Source organism: Tinamus guttatus, unplaced genomic scaffold (genome assembly GCF_059628265.1).
Source record: "Tinamus guttatus ecotype Peru unplaced genomic scaffold, ASM5962826v1 Tinamus_guttatus_pri_ptg000044l, whole genome shotgun sequence".
In the NCBI taxonomy this organism is placed as follows: Eukaryota; Metazoa; Chordata; class Aves; order Tinamiformes; family Tinamidae; genus Tinamus; species Tinamus guttatus.
Genome location: NW_028288578.1, coordinates 582,545 through 601,009, shown reverse-complemented (window position 1 = coordinate 601,009; position 18,465 = coordinate 582,545). Strand labels below are relative to the sequence as shown.

The following is an 18,465-nucleotide window of genomic DNA, read 5'->3' as shown; positions in this document are numbered from 1 at the left end:
CGGGGCCGCGGCAGCAGGTGAGACTGTGCCCGGGGCCTCCCTGCCGGCAGCGCGACCCTCGCGGCGCCTGTCGGGCGAGGGAGCCGCCCGGCAGGACCCCGCCGTGGCGCTCGGGTTGCGCTGCAGGCGCCTGGTGGGGTCGTTGCTCTGGTGCGCGTTGGCAAAGCCCTCCTGGCGCCGCTGGAACCTGCTTAGGGGGCGAAACGTCCCCTGGAGCCCTTACTGCTCGCAGAGGAAGCTCTCCGTGGGGAAACACTCATGGGATGTTGGCCAAATGTTCAGTATTTGACCTAAAGTTAACGAGGGCTTTAAAAATCTGCTTGTGTAGGTCAATTTGTGATTGTAACATTAATTTCTCCAGGTCAGGCTGGAGTGTGATCACAACTTGTGTGTTACCTTGTTTGGCTTGAAGACAATGCTTTATTTTAAATGTCTTTGCCACTTAAAGAACAAATGCTGATCATAAATATGAGTAAAAACTGCAGGGGTTTTGGTAGCCGACCTAGTATCGCTTCATTTTGTGAGCTACTGTATCTTGCAAGCTCGTGTTTTGGCCTCTGTGTTTTTTAGGATCGTGTGAGGGAAATGCCTAGGGGAAAATTGCTGTCCCATGCTGACTTTGTGTTTCATATCCTTGACAACTTTGTGGGGCAAAGTTTCTGCATCAGTGGTTGGGCATTATAACACAACAAACAAAAAACCCTTAGGTAGATTGTTTGTTTTTACTATTGGTTTATTCCTTTGTGCATTTTGATAAACGGTACAGGAAAGTATTAAGTTAAATCCATTTTCCTTTTTTTCACTCTCTTCTCCCCAGATTTGTTCGGAAAGGATGGTTCCATTCAGTTTTCCTTTGTCCAAATATGCACTTTGGGACCCAGTCCCTATGGGAGATGTCATTGGTTCACATATCAGCTATTACAGGTATAAATAACTTTTTGAGGCAACTGTTTCTTAGATCAAGAGTTTTGAGTCATGGTTTGTTTTCCTTTTTTGGGCTTGCTGTAAGGGATAAAGCAAGAACAGTCAACATCTTCATAAGAAACACAAGTGTGTTATGAGTATATAGGGTTTTTAATTGGAAATACTTGAGGATTTCACTTTGGGGATGTATCACAGTAATTAGGGTTTAAGGTGCCCTTATTAAGTTACTTATTTTTCTCCAGGTGTATGTTCTTCTGTTATTGAGACCCCTTAAAAAGAGTCTTTGTTCTTTTAAGCATCCGTACTAAATATTCTGCTAAAATGAAATAATTATATGTTAAAATTAGTTAAGCTTTTTTGTCCATTGTATTATTTTAGTAGACTGTTTAAGGGTTCTGTGTTAGTATCTAACTTCCTCCTCCTATTAAAATAATTCATAGTTGATAGTCTTTATTTGTTCTTGTAACCATGATGCCCTTTAGCTGGAAAAGCTCTTCTCTTTCCCCCTTATTTATTCTACATAGAGAACTATTTTCGGCTTTGTTTGTTTGGCTAGTTAACTCAAAATGTACTTGTTGGAATGGTCTTGTATTTTAACTGGAACAGAATGCACTACATCTTTTCTTAAACATCAGTGATTAAGGACATACACAGAATACCAGAAAAAATTCCACAGAAGTTTTATACATGTTGTTAACTTTTCCATTTTTGCTGTTAAATACTTCAGGCTTTTCTGTGTACTTTACTTTTATAAGACAGAATTCCTGGTAGTTCTTGCAATATGTAAAATCTTTCTTTATGATAGAAAAAAAAAGTGAACGGTTAGTGTGTTAAACTTGCTTATTGTCTTTTTGTAGAAACCCGAAATTGTCTATAATGGAGAAGACTTTGCGCCTTGCCTATCGTCATGCTAAGCAGAATGAAAAGCAGTCATTTTCCTGTTTTTTGCTTGGAACTCTTTTGGTGGATGAAGGTAACATTAAAATTCAGGAAGGCAGTACTGGGTGTCTAGCAAGCAGTTATTGATGACTCAAGAATTTTGGTATTTTTTTATACATACATATATATTTATTTTCTTTCTAGATGGGGAAGGCATAACAGTAGCAATTGACCGTTTTGATCCTGGTCGAGAAATTGCTGGTGGATCAGGCAAAATTCCAACTGCTTCTCTTCCTGGAGACTTTTTGATTCCATGTACAATTAATTCATGGGGACCGTCTTCAGATGACACTGTAGTGCACAGTGCTGAAGATATCAGTTTGGCTTTTGAGGTAAACCTGGCAAATTCTGGTTTGATTATTACACACATGAATTTAAAACACATCCAGGTAGCGGATTTGAGGTGGTGACTGTCTGTCCGATTGTGTGAAATGAACTGCTTGCTGGTCATTAAGGATCTTCTTAGAAACTATTAAAATCTGTAGCCTTCGCTTACTTAAGGATCACCCTCCTGGATATCAGGCTAAACACTTGCTCTCTGACCATAATTTTCCAGCTGGTTGGTCCGCCAACACAAAATTAGTAACACAACAAACTTAAAGAAGAAAAAGCAGCTTTTTCTTTAAATATATTATGTAGGAGTTGTAGTGGTAAAAAGCATTGCTAGGCGAGTGACTTGTAAGGAAATGTTTATCTGTGTAGGCCAGGAGCTATAGCTAAAGTGTATCTCTGTCTCTCCTGTATTCTGCTGTAGAGGTACAGTCTTGTGAATACACCCCCCATTCCTGTAAATGTTTTCCTATAGTTATGTGTGTATTTATAGCAAAAAATGAGTATTACTTTCCATCTAAACTTTCTCATGATGATACATGCACAGTTAAGATACAAATTAAGTGCCAGTAAGTTTTGCCACATCACCTTGAACCTTCTGGTTGCCTTTTTTTTTTTTTTTTTAAATTAGCTTCCATTTAATTTAAGTAATCTCATGTTTTCAAAAATATTGTAAAGTAGTGTTAAGATATGCAAAGTTTAATATTTCTGGATGAATTTTGTGTTATTACTTATGATGTTCAGCATAGCTATCGACTTTAGACCTTTTTTTTTTTTTTTTTAAACAGTGCTTATTGCTGTACTAGCTATGATAGATCATTTTAAGTTTCATCTGCAATAAAAATTGTGTTGTGAAAACAAAGTCTCTAACTTTTTTTTTTTTTTCCTCCTTCTCCTAACTTCTAGAAACTGCAGCACAGCCTTTGCAGTAAAGACTCCCTGGATCTTTCCAAACTGCTCACTGTTAGAGCTCACATTGTTTTCACAGAAAACCTAGATAATCTGAATTTTAATTTTCATTGGGCTTCTATAACTGCAGCAAATATCTTGGAATACACCCCTCTGAAGTCTGTCCCAATTATTCCTACAGCCCTTGCAAGAAACTTGAGCAGTCCTATGAATATTGCACAGGTTCAAGGGACTCTTAAATGTGGGTAAGTACAGATTATTGCTAAAACTGCTAAAGTTGCATGCCAGTTGGTTATCAGTTTAAACTGGAGAGGTGGGAACATCAACCAGTGCTTTGCTTGCTAATAAGCTAACTGCAATAAAAAGAGTGTGATTTCTAATACCTAGAAAAATTTAATATGGAAACAGGAAATGGGGTAGAGGAAAAAATCAAACTGTTCAGCAGGAACTCTAGCCTTTGACTTGGTAGAAAGACCTTCCTGTGTGGGACAGGTCAGAGGAATGAGACATTTCTAGATAAAAAGCATCCAGCTTTTTGAACATCAGTGCTGTCCCTAAAATGTGAATCAGGTGAATATTAATAAAAACTGAGTGTGTTAATTAAGCTTATAAGACCACATTGGGGAATTCTCATTCTGCCTCATTACCAATAGGATTACCTGAAATTATTTCACTGATCTACGCTTTAAATGTTTGACTAGCACTTTGTTTGGAAAGACACCTTGTAAAGCCCTCTGAATGTTACTGTTCATATTTAACATTACTTTATTTCTGGATTTGTTGTGACTACCAGAATATTATGTAAATGTATGTAATAATGCTTGGATATGTAGGGAATGAAAAGCTGAATAGTTCCTGTAAGTATGGAGGAATGGTCTGACATTTATTTTTTACAAACTTTTTTTCTTGCAGTATTTCCTAAAAATGCATTCTTCCTGCATTTTTTTTACAGAAAAATAAAGTAATTTGATTTCCAAAATACTAAACTACACACACAGATACACACACAAAGCAAAAATGGAGTTTTTTTTGTTTGTTTCAGCTACCTTACCATGGACCAGACACGAAAACTGCTGCTGCTGCTGGAGTCAGATCCCAAGGCTTATACTCTGCCGTTAGTTGGAGTGTAAGTGGCTACGTCTGTGCAGTTTTAGCTTAATGCACCTATTATTTTTGAGATGGATTTGAATGAGTACATAGTAGAAGCTTGTTAATGTGACTCTCTCCAACTGGATATTTCTTTTTACTTTTAGTTGGATGAGTGGAGTTACCCATATCTGTAGCCCTCAAATCTGGGCCTGTTGCTTGCGGTATTTATTCAGCTCTTCAATCCAGGAAAGGCAAGTGACTGATCTACAAAACAAACTACTGACTACTTAAATGTCATGCTGTACTCATGCATGTGTGTGATGCAACAGTGTCCCTGTTATATTTAGGGGAATTCTGTGATTCCTGTGCTTATATAAGAAACAGGATAATCTCATTTAATTTTCAATCTGCCTTTGTTTTCCACTCAATAACTTTCTGAAAACTAAAACTGCAATGTGTTAAAAAGTTGTGATAATGCTCCAAAGACTTAAGTGAGTAAATATTAGTATTTAGACTAAAATGCTGGCCCTTAATGATAAGAATCAGCAAGCAGGAAACCTCAGTTTATATGGGAGGAGGGTGAGGCAGGGAGCTTTGGTTTGGGGTTTGAACTTTTCTCACGAGTGTTTTCTTTGACAGAGGTTTTCTCCTGGGTTGGTATCTAACCAATGAAGTATATTGATTTGCACTTAATATTGTCTTTTTAATACTAAGTATTTTATTAATGTAGTTTGTGTTTTTTTTTTTAAAGCCTTTGTTTATTTTAGTAAATAATTCTTCGTTTTTTACATCTTTTCACTTGTAGCAGTTGTGAGGTTCTCTTTGCAGGGAATCTGTAAGAGAGGTAGTGCTTAATTGTGGTTTAGAACAATTCTTCAGGTAACTAAATTTTTGTATCTGCTCATGTTTTTTTTTTTTTCTGGTCAGCCATGCTTGCTTTTAAATTATGAAATAAAAAAAAATGTTAGCTGCAGTTGTGTGTATGTTTGTAATTACTGAATATTTTTTTTCCTGAAGAATTTAAGTACACTAAAATGCAGATAAGGGTCCAATTAGATTATATGATTGAGATAGGCTAGTTAGATGCTTGACTCATTAATTTTCACTGATGCCATCTTGGAAGTGGATTAGTCTGATTCAGTGAACCATGCAAACAGAATTAACCTCTGTACATGGTCCTTAATCTGTGTCATAAATTATTCTTACATCTTAAGAATTAAGAATTTAAGTTGTGTGTGAATGTGCTTCTCAAGCGTCTTCTCACTGCTTTCTCTATTGCAGATATTACTTCTGGCAAACAAGCCCAATACAAGTGCTACAAAAAGAAAAAATATTCTGAAAGTAGTAGTACCTTTTTCTGAAAAGACACATTACTGCTTCCGTTGTTCTCGATCTTTTTTTGTTTTGAATATTGGGTGTGTTTACTCACTATTGTGTACCTGTAGAAAACACTTCAGAATGATCATTCTTTTTGTTTTCATTTAAAATCAAAGAACGTTGAATATTTAAATATAACTGAAACAAAGTGTATTTACTTGACAATTCAATAGAAGTCATATCTTAACCACAATGTTAGAAACGCATGATTTTTGTCTATACTGTGATTGAAGTCTTCCAGGAATTCATTTAAAGTAGTAAGTGATCCTAAGGGATCTAGAAAATATATTCTTGCTCTTTCTTTGATTTGCAATACTTTTTACACTTGGCAGCAGTCAGATACTTTCTGTAGCTCAGTAAAACTCAAAATGCAAATGATGACTCACCAGTCTGTTGTATCAGGCATAACCGTTATAGTTTATCGAGAAACTATTTTTAAGAGCTTTTTTTAAAAAAACATATTTTTTAAATATATGTTTTTTAAAATATTTTTTTGTTTTCTTTAATTTTAGGGTTTTTTCAGAATCTGGGCGTTTTCTTGTTGTGCTTTATTCGCTGACACACAAAGAACCAGAGTTTTATGAGTGCGTTCCGTGCAGTGGACAGACTGAACTTGGGTTTCAGCTCTTAACTTGCAAAGAAACAATCCACCTCTTCAAAGTAAGTGGCTTGGCTTCCTACTGTGCTGCTGTAGTTTATGTTAAAATTCAGTATTTTAGTGCTTGCCAAGGAAGTCACATTAGTGTCAGCCATACAAAACTACAGTGTTTGAAAATTATGTAGCTCTACTAAGCTAAGGGTTTTGCAGCAATCACAGTAAAATCAGGTTTTGCCTCAATTTGAGGGATGGCATTCAAAGTCCGGACTGTTTATTTCTTTTAATAACATTATAAATTTGTCTATTAAAATGCAGTGTGCTATGTTCAACTTTGATAGCACATCTTCTTGTTAGTGACTTTTTGGTTTTCTCAGCAGAAATTCTGATTTCCTACAGTATTTCTAGGTCTGCTGTGCTATGCTTACTGGCTATTTATTTCAGGAAAGCAAAGACAGGTAGTACTGTTCTCCTTGAAACTGAGTGCAAAAGGAGAATAGGTGGTTACTAATCTGCCTACCTCTTGCTGTGCTACTGTAACAAAGCAAGAGCAATTTTGTCTTTGTACAAAGTAACCCTTGAAAGCAGTTCATTGATACTGAACCTGAGAAGTGCACGTATCATTTGGGAAATTGTAGGGAATTTCTGTTGCTTAGATGTTTCCCTAGCTTAGAGAGAACCTGAATTTGAATTGTTAGTCTGTTCAAAATATGCTCCTGTATTCTGGCAGAGATGCAGCTAGCATAGTGTCCTGTGCTGTTCTACTTCACATTCCCTTCCCAAACACCTTGTTCTATTCAGGACTGTATTTTCTAGGTAACCTATAAATACAGCTTAGCTTCCTGAGAATCACAAGGTTCTTAGTAACAGACATGAGCTTCTACACTCTCCAAAACTTTCCAAGCTGTGATGTCTGCAACAATAATGTAGAACAGTTGCTTTTTCCTATATTGGTGAGGGTTTATGGAAGTGTTAACTAAGCAGTTACAGCAAGGAAGCATCTGCTTGTGCTTGTAACTAGGCCAACAACTTTACAGGATAGCAGGGGAAGCAATGTGAAAAGGGAAAGAAAGTTGCCTGCCTCTCTGTACTGGTGGAAGGTCTGAGAACTGAAAGCAAGAGGACAGGCAACAAAAAAGTCAAATATGAACTTTCGTAAAAGTATTCCTTTGAGTAGTCAAGAACTGAATATTTCATGCTTCATAAACACAGAATTTCATTTCAGAATGTTGAACCTTCAGACAAGAGTCCAATCCAGTTTGAGCTGAATGCAGAGAAACAAAATGCAGAAACTGAGTTCTTCAGTAGGATCTGCAGGAAACTTCCCATTAGAAGGTAAATCTTTCTGATATCATTTATACACCAAAAAGGAAGTATTTGGCCTCTACTGTGCACTCTTGCAGGTTAGCTGTCACTACAGTAATTTTCTCTGACACCCAAATCAGTAAACAAGCTTTTGTTTATTGCCAGAGTTAATGTTCTTTAACTGTGATTGTCAAGCTCACCAACTTCGAGAGAAACTACTGGGAGTTATACTCTTTATTGATGGTTGAGTTCCTCTGGTGCATGTTTCTAAAAAGACTTTACTGATGGGGCTTAAGTTTATTCCATGAAGTCTGTGAGATCCTTCATTTTTAACCAAATCTCTAATTACAATCTGCTGAAGTTGGTTAAAAGTCACTCTTCCCTCTGAATTTTTTCAGAGCTAAAACCTGTGTAGGCTGAAACTTGAGGCTTATTTTGGAAGCCACCTTCTCCACCTAGTTTGTATATTTTTGGCTTCAAAATGACCTTTATTCTCCTTTATATCACAATCTTTACCTTACACTTTCTATCTTGGTAACATAAATCAGTGCTTCAGTGTTAGACTGGCACTTAAAGTGTGTATATGTTTGGATATACATGCTGGCAGATAAGGTTAGTAACTTTTTGTCAAAAAAGAGCATTTCAACTTTATTTGACTTCAGAGCTGCTTGTCATTTGACACTCCCTGGCTTACTACTGGTAACTCCCTGGCTAAGAGATTTATAACAACTACTTCTTCAAAAATGGTGCTACTACTGTGTGTGACTTTGATAAAATAATTTGAAGCTTCATATTGCAGCAGTTTAACACTGCAAGCATGTTAGACTTAAAACACGCGTTGTTTAACTTATGTTTTTTAGTCCTCCTCAAGGCTCTTCACCCAATAAGTTGTCAGCAAGTGATCATGACTCTGGTGTAGAAGATGAGGATTTATCCCCCAGACCAATTCCAAGTCCTCACCCAGTGAATCAACAGGTAACTTAAATAATTCCTCTTGGCTTATCAGATCTTAAGATGTGAAGAAAAAAAAATGCTGGCTGAGTGTAAGGAGGTAGGAGAATATGAAATTTAAGAAGCAAAAAGCTAGTATTAGCAGGTGGAAAATCAAACTGAAGAAATGAACCCTGAAATCCTAAGCTGTGCTTAGTCATCCTGCCTTTGAGCCAGCAGCATAGGCATCTTAGTCCTTACATGTGCAAACACTTGAGAACAGAGATAATAGGTTCTATTGTGGGAGTCCTGCTATCAGTTACAAAGAAAAGCTGCAGTGTCTTCGGCAAAGAGAGAGGCAGTGAGCACTACTGCATGTTTCTGGGTAAGAAAAAAATTCTCTAGTTTATCTTCTATTTTACTGGAGTGTATCTAAACATAAAAAAAATATATCTGTAGCAAAGCATATTTGAAAATCCACAACAATTGTGTCCTGCTAGACCTGCACTGGCTGGAGACTTAGAATGTGCTGTGCTTTGTTTGAATAAACAATAGTAACAAGGATTATGTAGTTCCCTTTCTGAAGGGGGAAAAAAATCCATGTCCTGAAATACCGTCCAGGCCATTGGAGAGAAGAGCATTAACTGAGTAGGCAGGGCTGTTATTCTGTATGAAAGTTGTTTTGCCTTTTAAGGATGGTACTAGAGGTCTTCTATTTTTTTATGATTCTGTTTTCTCTAACATTTAGAAAATTATTCCATGTATTATGAGTTTGATCTGGTATTGGGTAATTAGTTGATTTTCAATTAAAACATTTTATTTGACAGATACTAGGAAATTCTGCATATGAAGAGCAGAAAGATGGAATTCAAATGGTTAAAATTTTGTTTCTGTCATCATCCATCTAGGTTACTAGGATCTTTCCTTCAGTTCCTGAACTCTCCCTTGTTTTGGATGGGAGCTTCATAGAATCAAGACAGTTGCCTAAAACTTTGGGCACTTCAAATGCCAAAAGTCAATCCTCAGTGCTACATCAGCCTATGAAAAAGAAATGGCCTTTGGGATCTATGCATTACCCTGCTCAGTGCTCTGATGACAAACCAAGTTTTGCTAATATAGGAGACTCCTCTTCAAGGCAACTACCAAGCCATTTAAACCAGAAAATTCCAACATCAAGGGCTTCCAGGGGAAAGCAAGCTCAACTACAGCAACAGTCTCACTGTAGGAAAGTTGGTCCTCAAACAAGGAAAAGTTCTGGATCTTCTTCCTCTTCTCCTTCAACCCCCTGTAGTGGGCCTTCCCCAGATGCATCTGTGCACCAACCCAAGAGGCTATCAGAAAGACTGGCATTAAATCCTGACGGAGCCACGCAGCAGGAAGAGCCTGCTGTTAGAAGAACTTCGGTGTCCAGCTCCAAGCAGCTTTCTTCTGCTCCCCACCCATTCCTGCACAGCTCTACTTTCACACCCCAGCCCTGCAGAAGGCCCTCGGAAGTGCAGGTGCCTGTTCAGGTGCCATCCTGCTGCCCAGCCAGCACATGCAACTGTCAGTTCCTTGGTCCTGTCCAGTATAATCCAACAAACTCATGGCAACGAATGGGGAAAATGAGCTGCAAACAAGGAGCAGAAATCCAACCGGAGATGGCTCAAGAGAATCCATGTGCAGCGTTCCATCAAAATATAATTTGTCCAAATATTTGCTGCAATACAGGATATGCTACAAGTAGCCCTATAAACTTGGGATATCATGGGAAAATGGGGAACTGCACTCTTGATAATAGCTTATCTCCTGGCGTAAGGCTGCCTTCAAGCGCGAGCCCCTGTAGCGTGCAGTGCTGTGCAGCGCATTCACCGTGCACGCACATGCCTGCTTCCAGAGCAGGATCAGATAATGGGATGATGGGATTATCTCCAGATGCTTACCGGGTTCTTACAGAACAAGATAGACAACTAAAATTGCTTCAAGCCCAGGTTTGTTGAAATGGCTGCTTTCTCCTCTGCCCTCCTAGTGATTAAATACACTTTGAAATCCTTTCCCTCTCTCCCCTCTTAGAAGAATTAAGAAAATTAACTGTTAGCTATTCTGTCAGGGACAAGAGAACTTGTGAGACCAGGACCAGCTTTGGGATCCTGGTGAACTGCTAGTTGTCCCTTACAAAAAAATGAAAATGTCTCTTTTGTAACTAGACTCTTTTTGTCTGCGAACTAGATTAAATCTAACTAGATTTATTTTTTTTATGCTATAGTTCTATAACACGTGTATTTCCATTTTAGAAGAATTCTGTATCTAAAATGATTCTGTAATCTAAACTGATCATATTTCCTGTCTAAAGCCAACTTTACTGTTTGGGCCATATACTTTTCAAAGTTCATGGTAGAGTGGAGTGTGAACTAGCATGCAACTCTGCACACCTTGAAGCCTGCAGCTTCCTGGGCTTTTAAGGCCATTTCTTAGAAAACTTTAATAGTCTGTCTGCAGCAGACAGGCAATATTTGACAGGTATTTATTGCTGTGTGCAAACTGCTTTTTGGTTGTCTAAGTATTTGAAACAACCTGGTATTTGATATTCTGGTATTCGAACGACAGATTAAGTTCACTCAAAATAGCAACCTTTGACACTACTGGCCCTGAATTTAAGCTTTGTTGCTGATGGTGACTGATGGGAATAGGGAAATTGATACAATTGCATACTGCGCATGTTTTTCCTGCTTTAATCTAGAACATTGCAACTGAAATATGCTTTAAATAGTTCTTGTATGTAAAATCAAGCTGTCAAAGCATGGGTTGTGAGTGAGGGGAGAACCCTCCCCGCTGCCTCTTCCTTTTTTGTGTGAGTGCAGGTAGGTGAATAAAAGGGACAAAAAAATTACTTTCAGCTAGTGTAGTGCAAATAGTCTTTGAGCTCTCTTTGTGTAGCTCAGCCACTATGCCTAAAACCTTCTATTTGCTAGCTCTGCCAGCATAAAAAATGATATTTTGATTCATGCTGCACGCGCTACTGAGAACTGGAATGTTGTCCGGCTTCTGAGGCAGTGCAGTCTGAATTTGAATCCAGATCTTAGAGGAGACAAATTTAATAAATCAATGTTGCCTGTTATATATTACTATGTTTTGCTGTACAAATTAAAACCATTCTGCCTGTTACAGATCCAACGCTTATTGGAAGCTCAGGCTCATCAGGCTTGTCCCTCTGAAGCAGCTGCACCCAGTGATGCTCCACAGCCGGAGAAGCAAGGGGAATTGGTTGCTATGGAAACGAGAAAAAGTGTGAGCATTGCTGTGAGCACAGGTAATACTGCTCTTGAAGAGCAGCCTTGCATGGCTTTCTGCATGTTGCTGGGTGTGGGTGTTTCTTTTAGTGTTTTGCAGAAATTCTTAAAGTACAAACATGCATCTAGGTGCCTAAAACAATTGGAATGTCTGAATGTCTCCAAAGTTTTTTAGCTAATGTTTGCAAGTTTGGGCTGGAGCTGCTTTTGGGCTGTAATAGCAGTGACTGCTCTTGCTGGAAAACTGGTGTTTTTTTTTTTTTTTTTTTTTTTTCCCCCTAAGAGATTCAGCAAGGTTTTGCATGTTAAATTGTGACTTATTTAAAGAAGAAAATGCAATTTGTTTTTGTAATTAATAGAATGGAAACTTGTCTGTTTTTTTTATGAAATGTGTTATTAATTGTGAGTTTCTATAAATTATGGTGTGTTTATTTTGGAGGGAGGCCTTCTGAAATCTCCTTAAATTTAGAGTTACACAGCTGTGACTGGCTGCATATTAATGTATTAGCCTCTGTTAGCCCCTTGGAAAATATGGTTAATCTGGAAGAAATTTTCACTTAAAACTAGATCAAGCTTGAATGCCAGTATAAAATACTTTATTTTCTAAATGCATGTTTTTGAGGAAACTATCACTTAAATGTTACCTTGGCAACTCTTGGCTGTTCTAAACCTTAACTCACTTTTATAATGGTGAAAAAGAGACTGGATGTGAGGAAATGATTGCTCAAGTTTGAGGAAGCCAAAGTATCTCAGAAGCCACAATTTTCCTACATGGTAAATCACTAATTGCTCTTTTCTAGGTGCTAGCTTATTTTGGAACACACCCTGTGAAAAACAAGAAGAGTCCATCCCACAAGGGAAGAAAGACGATGAAGAAATTTCTAAGGAAGATATAAGTCTTTCAATTAATGCTGAACAAGATGCAAGTAATACTAGTATTGCTTCTTCTTTAAAGGCTGTAGACATACCCAGTTTTGTAGACAGTATCCATCTTGTTGAAGAAGGAGCTCATCAGAATACATTCCAGTAAGTAACTAGAAATAGCTTGTGCTCATATTATAAGCTAAACTGCCTTTCTTAAGCAATTACTCTTCAATGAATTATGAATGGTCACCTGATTTCAGTTACTATGTTCTTTCCCTTAATTTTTTCAGTCATGCCTCAAGTTACAGTTCACCAGCACACAACTGCCTTCAGAGTTTTCATCAGTCATGCACATTTGGCTGGCCTACTGATCAGCAGCAGTTCCAGGTTAAAGGCTTTACCATGCTGACAGTGTTTCCTTTCTTGACTTAATCCTGAGGAGAGAGGAGACATTACTTTAGTCATTTGTTTTCCTACAGTGACTTTTTGCTGTCAGTGTTCAGAACCCTTTTAATTATGAGGATTTTAGATGAGGACTGAGGGTTATATATCTATCCCTGGAGCTTCAGCATGTTTCATACTTAGTCCCTTTGAATTTCTGTATTGAATACAGGTGCCAACTTATATCTTCTTCCTTATTTTTAAACACAGATTCTTCAGCACTGTTGCAGTTGCTCTCAATCAAACTTGAAAATTGATTTTTAAAATATTTTCAATCCTGTATATGGCTGTTATTTCTACACAGGGAACAGCTCGACAGTTCGGAGCTTAATGGTCTAATGTTCTCTGTGAATATAAGAAGGCAAAGCAGAGAAAATACCCTTCCAGTTAAATTAAGTTCTAAAGCAATCATCTCGGGAAAGATGCTGATGATTAAGCTCTTGCTTAAATATTCATAGTCCTTGATTACAGTATTATCTGCAAATGTATATTGCTACTATAAGTGTTATTGATTCAAATCTGTCTTTTGAACATCTCATTTTAGAGAGATGGCATCCTAAGGTTCAGCTTGGATTTATGCATGTGTAAAATGTCTTTGAGTATCTTATGGTAAGAATATAGAGTACCACTCAGTTTTCTTTAAGGGAAGTATTTTAGGGAATGATGAGTAATTGCTAGGGTAAAAGTAAAAGTAGATTGTCAGTTCATAATCTACTTTGACTATCTAGTATGGCACAATTTAAGCCTTATCACTTTGAACACAGTCAATTGATCAGTTAGAATCTGAAATTCTATTATCTTACGCTTGTATATTGAGAAGGGACTGGAAGTGGAAGGAGGGTGACCTCAGGATCTCTTTGGTATATTGATATTTTTGACATGTCTAATCTCATGTCTAAATACGACATACCCGGTAATATAACTATACCAGCTAGCTAGAAGCATTATAGAAAGTTATAATCAGGAATACTTATTATAACTCAGGAACATATACTATTTTTATGTAGAACTTTGTGTGAAAGTCGTTGAACTTCATTCAGTTTTGACTGAGGCCTAGGAACCAGCTATGTTTTCAAGCCATGTTTTGAAAAACAGATCGAACTCTTGCAGTTCCACACTGCAGTGTATATTTCTCCAGTCTTTAAATTACTTTGGCTCCTTTTCACAGTTTTCTTCTTTCAAAGTCTCAAGTAGAAGACAAACCAAGAAATGGTAGAATTTATTCCTAAGACACTTTTTTCTTTTTTTTTTCTTCCTTCCTCTTCTGATCGACATGAAAAGATACATTACCCGCTTACTGTTTTCTATTTAAAGGAATTATCTTGAATGTTCCCTTTCAGAAATACAGATGTCCCCCAAGCACTTGTCCGGAATTCGTCGTTGGAAGAGAGCATGAGCATGTCTTTACAGAAAGAGCCAACAGAGGGAGTGAGCAACCACTTGGTGGTAACAAGTGAGCAAAGCCCAGAACCCGCTGTCTCCTTGGTGCCCCAGCATCCATCAGAGGATCAGAAGCTTTACCAGGACTTACTGGTAATTCAGTTAAATTTGATATTCTGAGCTGAATGCAACAGTCACAATGGCAATACTACAGTTGCAATGCAGTATTTTCACGACTGAGAACTGCATGTAGTTTTCAAATGTGTATGTTATTCTCTGCAGAAAAAATATATTTCAAGCTAAGTTTTTGGCTCTCTTAGGGCTTAAATGGTTAATGTGCACTTCTCTGTGCATGGCTAGCAAATAATTCTGCGCTTTGGAAATAATCCTGAGCATATTTGATAACTTTGCCCAACTAGTACCCTTTAAAAGGGTAGTACCCAACATTTTACCCCAGAAGTGCTTAAATCAGATGCTTTTATCTTTAATAGCTGCTTGTTGTGCTTTCAAATTGAGGGCAGATTCTTACAGAATGCTTGAAATTCGAGGTATTTCAGTATTGCACTACACTGCTTGAGTTTACATAAAAGTATGAATAGGATCCAAATTTGGCTTGACTGTCAAAGTATTTAGCTATATTGTAGGTTGTACAAGAATAAAACAGGATTCTGGATTAACATAATTCCTGCATGTCATGATGTTTTTTCCACACGCTCTTTTTTCTTGCTCCCCTTTTCTCTAGGGCCAAGTAAACCACCTCTTGAAGTCCTCTGAAGAACAAAATCGTTTGCCTGTGAAAGCAGGGTGTGCTAATGACGGTGGTCCTACGTATCAGAATATTGATGATACAAGAGAAAAGGACTCGGAGCCTGACACAGATGTGGTGGATAAGGAGAGTGTGATCAGTGCTACGCTCAAGCAATTGCGGAATCTTGGAGTGGCAATTGAATCACCTGGTGAAATGAAGGAAAATACACACAAAGTGGAGAGTGCCAGGTAGAATTCTGCTTTTGAGTAGCAATTTTTAGATCCAACCAAAAATCAAGGTTTGAGTCCTGCTAACAATAGCAGAAATCTATTGTCCTATAAACTGAACAAACTCGATTTGTTTAAATACAACGTAAGTGCTGTAGGAGCAGCAGGAATTGGGTTCCCTGACTGTTGTGCGGAGCATGTGCCAAATGGCATGAATATGCCAGAGCTTGTTCTTCCAGCCTGAAGCTAGATACCTAATATATACAAGAAATGAGTGTGGCAAGTAAGTATGAGTATTTATTTGAAGGATGCCTCAAAATCTAGAAGCTTCCAGGCTTTTGGAGACAGGTATATTTTCCCAAGAGTTCTCTATAGTAAACAATATATATAAAAAAAGGGATTAGCATGTAGTGCAGGAAAAAAAATCATTGTTCAAAAATAATATTCTCTTAGTTACTGGGCTTGTATCTTTTTATCTAGATATAAATGTTGGTTTGGGTGGCATCATATAAATGAGCCTTAAGGTCAAAGACATCTAGTGTTAACATTTACTGAATAGAATATGCCAACAGCTTGAACCTCCCTTAAAAAAGCTAAAACCTGCCAGAGGCAGGTTCTTGATATATCGATTGTGTTTGGTATCAAATCAGAAGAGAATATCATTAGCTCCCTAGACCAGTATTTGGATACTACAGCTGTGACTTGCTAGCAAACTGTGGTTTAGTATGTACTAATGTATGGTCTGAGCTGTATCCTTTGGAAGGAAGGAGAAATCCACATAGCGAACAAGCAGAAATTATCGAATTAGATTGTGAAACTGATAATTCACTATAATGCTGAACTAACTGTTTTGATGCTTCATTTCAGTGTTTTAGCGTGCATAAATCCTGACGCGGTGGTTCCTGGACTAAACTATATGTCATTTGCCAATGTCAGCATGTGTGGCTTAACTCCTAATGTTGCGGATCTGAGCATGGAAGCCAACGCTATAGCACTCAAGTACCTCAGTGAAAATCAGCTCTCTCGACTTTCTCTCAGTCGCTCGGGCCGGAATCCTCCTGCAGATTTTTCTTTCCAAGATGTCTTGCATACGAATGTGGACAAAAGCATGGTGGGTCTGAGCTTAATTTCACCAAACAATATGTCTTTTGCAACAAAGAAGTACATGAGGCGCTATGGACTGATCCAGGGCAATGACAGCAGTGAGGATGAAGAGGAACTTCAGGTTCAAGGCCGCAGTACCAGCACTATCAAAAGTGAAAACGCATTGGACAGGAACATTAACTGTGTGCTGGAAGGCTACAGCTGCTGGGCTGAGCTTTCCAAAAGAACGGGTGAAAAACTTCCCATTCATCTAAAAAGTCACAGCAGAGAGGCAGCTGATGAAGCGTCTCCACCAGAATTAAGCAGCTCCGTATTTAAAAATACTACAAATGAAATTTTGCCTCCCAGAGCAGAAAAATCAAATGAAAACTCGAGTCACATTTTAAAGGACTTAAAATTGAAACACAAATTGCTACCTGGGAAGGTCGAATTCACTGAACAACCTGGCAGGAAAGATGGAGATATCGAGGTCTTCCCTGGGAAAGTACATGCACCAACCCTTGAACCATTAAACCATTCAGACAGCATCAATTCTGTTGGCACCATTCTTGATGTAAAGCAACTCAGACAATTGCCAAAGTTGTTCTGACCATCCCCTAAAACTTGTAACCACTCTTCCAAATGTAAGAGGAATTCCTACTTAAACTCCAGGAAACCAAGGATTAAGCTATTTTTCAAGAGGTCACTGGTAGCAATAAACGAAACTTGCAAAGCTGAGCTTTTCTGTCTAGTTCTGAGACAGCTACCACTAAAATGCTTTAGTTGACGCTGACCAGCGTTGAAGCATGTGGGCACTTTTGTTTACAATTAAACATATTTAAGTATCTGAAGGTGAATCAAATGGGAATAGCTTGAGCATAAGATGTACCCTAAAGTAATTTTAATAACGATACTTAAATATTTTTTTGACTTTTACTGAACACTGACTTTTACTTGTCTATGCCAGCCATAGATACTGTGTGTAGCAGAGCAGGCAGTAACAGAGTTAAAGCACTAATTTCTAGAAGTTTGCTCAGACTGGATTGCTGTTTGTGTGGAGCTTGTGTGGGGTGGGAAGGGAAACATAACCATGGCCTTATTTTGTGTAATTTCTTTTGTTTTTTTGGACAAAATGTCACAGGTAATGGATTCTGTATATATTATAAAAATCTTGTAAGGAAATTTGAAAAATTAGCACTTTTTATATCTTTGCAACTTTTCTGAATGAATGTTTTCTATTTATTTTAAAAGTACATATTGATCATAAAGGTCAAATATTCCATTAAAAAAGTAATTTTATTTGATGTGGTCTTTTTTTTTTTCTTAAGGTATTTGCCCCTTCCATGTATTTACAATGGTTAACTAGAAATGTGAGTGTATCACCTAGTGCTAAACTCAGGAATTCTGGTATTGGGTGGCAGGGTAAACAAAATAATTGATTTACTCTTTTCTGCATTAACATACAAATTAGTCTGTCATCAGCATTCTCTAATGTTACTGAAATGGCCTTTTTTCATAATTCTGTAATAGTAATACAGAATTATTCCAGTTGCTAAATTATTCATTGTTTAAATGTTCCAATTCTGCTAAGACTGTCTTTTGGCTTTTTTTTTTTTTTTTTTTTTTTTTTTTTTTTTTTTTTTAAGTGAAATGGATATTCTTGCGATTATGTTTTGCAGGCTACTTTATATCCTAATGGAAGTAATTTGGATTTTATATCCCTCTGGTGATGGAAAAGCGACCTCACCTGCTGCTGATTTTGACAATTCAGGTGCTTTTGGCAGCACTGCCCCTGCCACCCCTGCTTGGCTTGGGGTGCTCGGGTGTAACGTGCTACCTGGAGAGCAGAAATGGGCACTGGAAGTTGCAATTTATTCCCATTTCTACTGCTCATTACTAAGAAAGACAATTTAAGGAGGGTAGAGCCCTGAGTTTTCCCCTTAACTCAGCCCAGAGCTGCTTGAGCTAGTGTCAATTTGACCACACCTTGCATTTTAGTAGTGACGATGGCTTGAAAGAAGTGCAGCTTCTGCTTCTGCAGGGGTGAGATTAGAG

The 18,465-nt window shown here is 37.8% G+C and overlaps 1 protein-coding gene across 1 annotated transcript; it reads left to right on the top strand.

The window, feature by feature from the left end:
* The first annotated feature begins 1,791 nt into the window (after positions 1–1,791).
* STIL (STIL centriolar assembly protein) lies at positions 1,792–17,425 on the top strand. The gene is made up of 14 exons (XM_010212774.2): positions 1,792–1,897; positions 2,008–2,195; positions 3,100–3,347; positions 4,145–4,228; positions 4,356–4,442; positions 6,081–6,228; positions 7,389–7,498; positions 8,329–8,443; positions 9,307–10,368; positions 11,546–11,687; positions 12,468–12,693; positions 14,313–14,505; positions 15,095–15,348; positions 16,195–17,425. Exons 1-14 carry the CDS (start codon positions 1,801–1,803, stop codon positions 17,018–17,020), a joined length of 3,780 nt encoding a protein of 1,259 aa, XP_010211076.2. The 5' UTR covers positions 1,792–1,800; the 3' UTR covers positions 17,021–17,425.
* Positions 17,426–18,465: the final 1,040 nt, after the last annotated feature.

Excerpts from the sequence above, each read along its gene's own strand:
- STIL (XM_010212774.2), top strand. The coding sequence starts at position 1,801 with ATGGAGAAGACTTTGCGCCTTGCCTATCGTCATGCTAAGCAGAATGAA. Across the intron at positions 8,444-9,306 it reads CTCACCCAGTGAATCAACAG|GTTACTAGGATCTTTCCTTC; the intron begins GTAACTTAAATA and ends TCATCCATCTAG. Across the intron at positions 11,688-12,467 it reads GAGCATTGCTGTGAGCACAG|GTGCTAGCTTATTTTGGAAC; the intron begins GTAATACTGCTC and ends GCTCTTTTCTAG.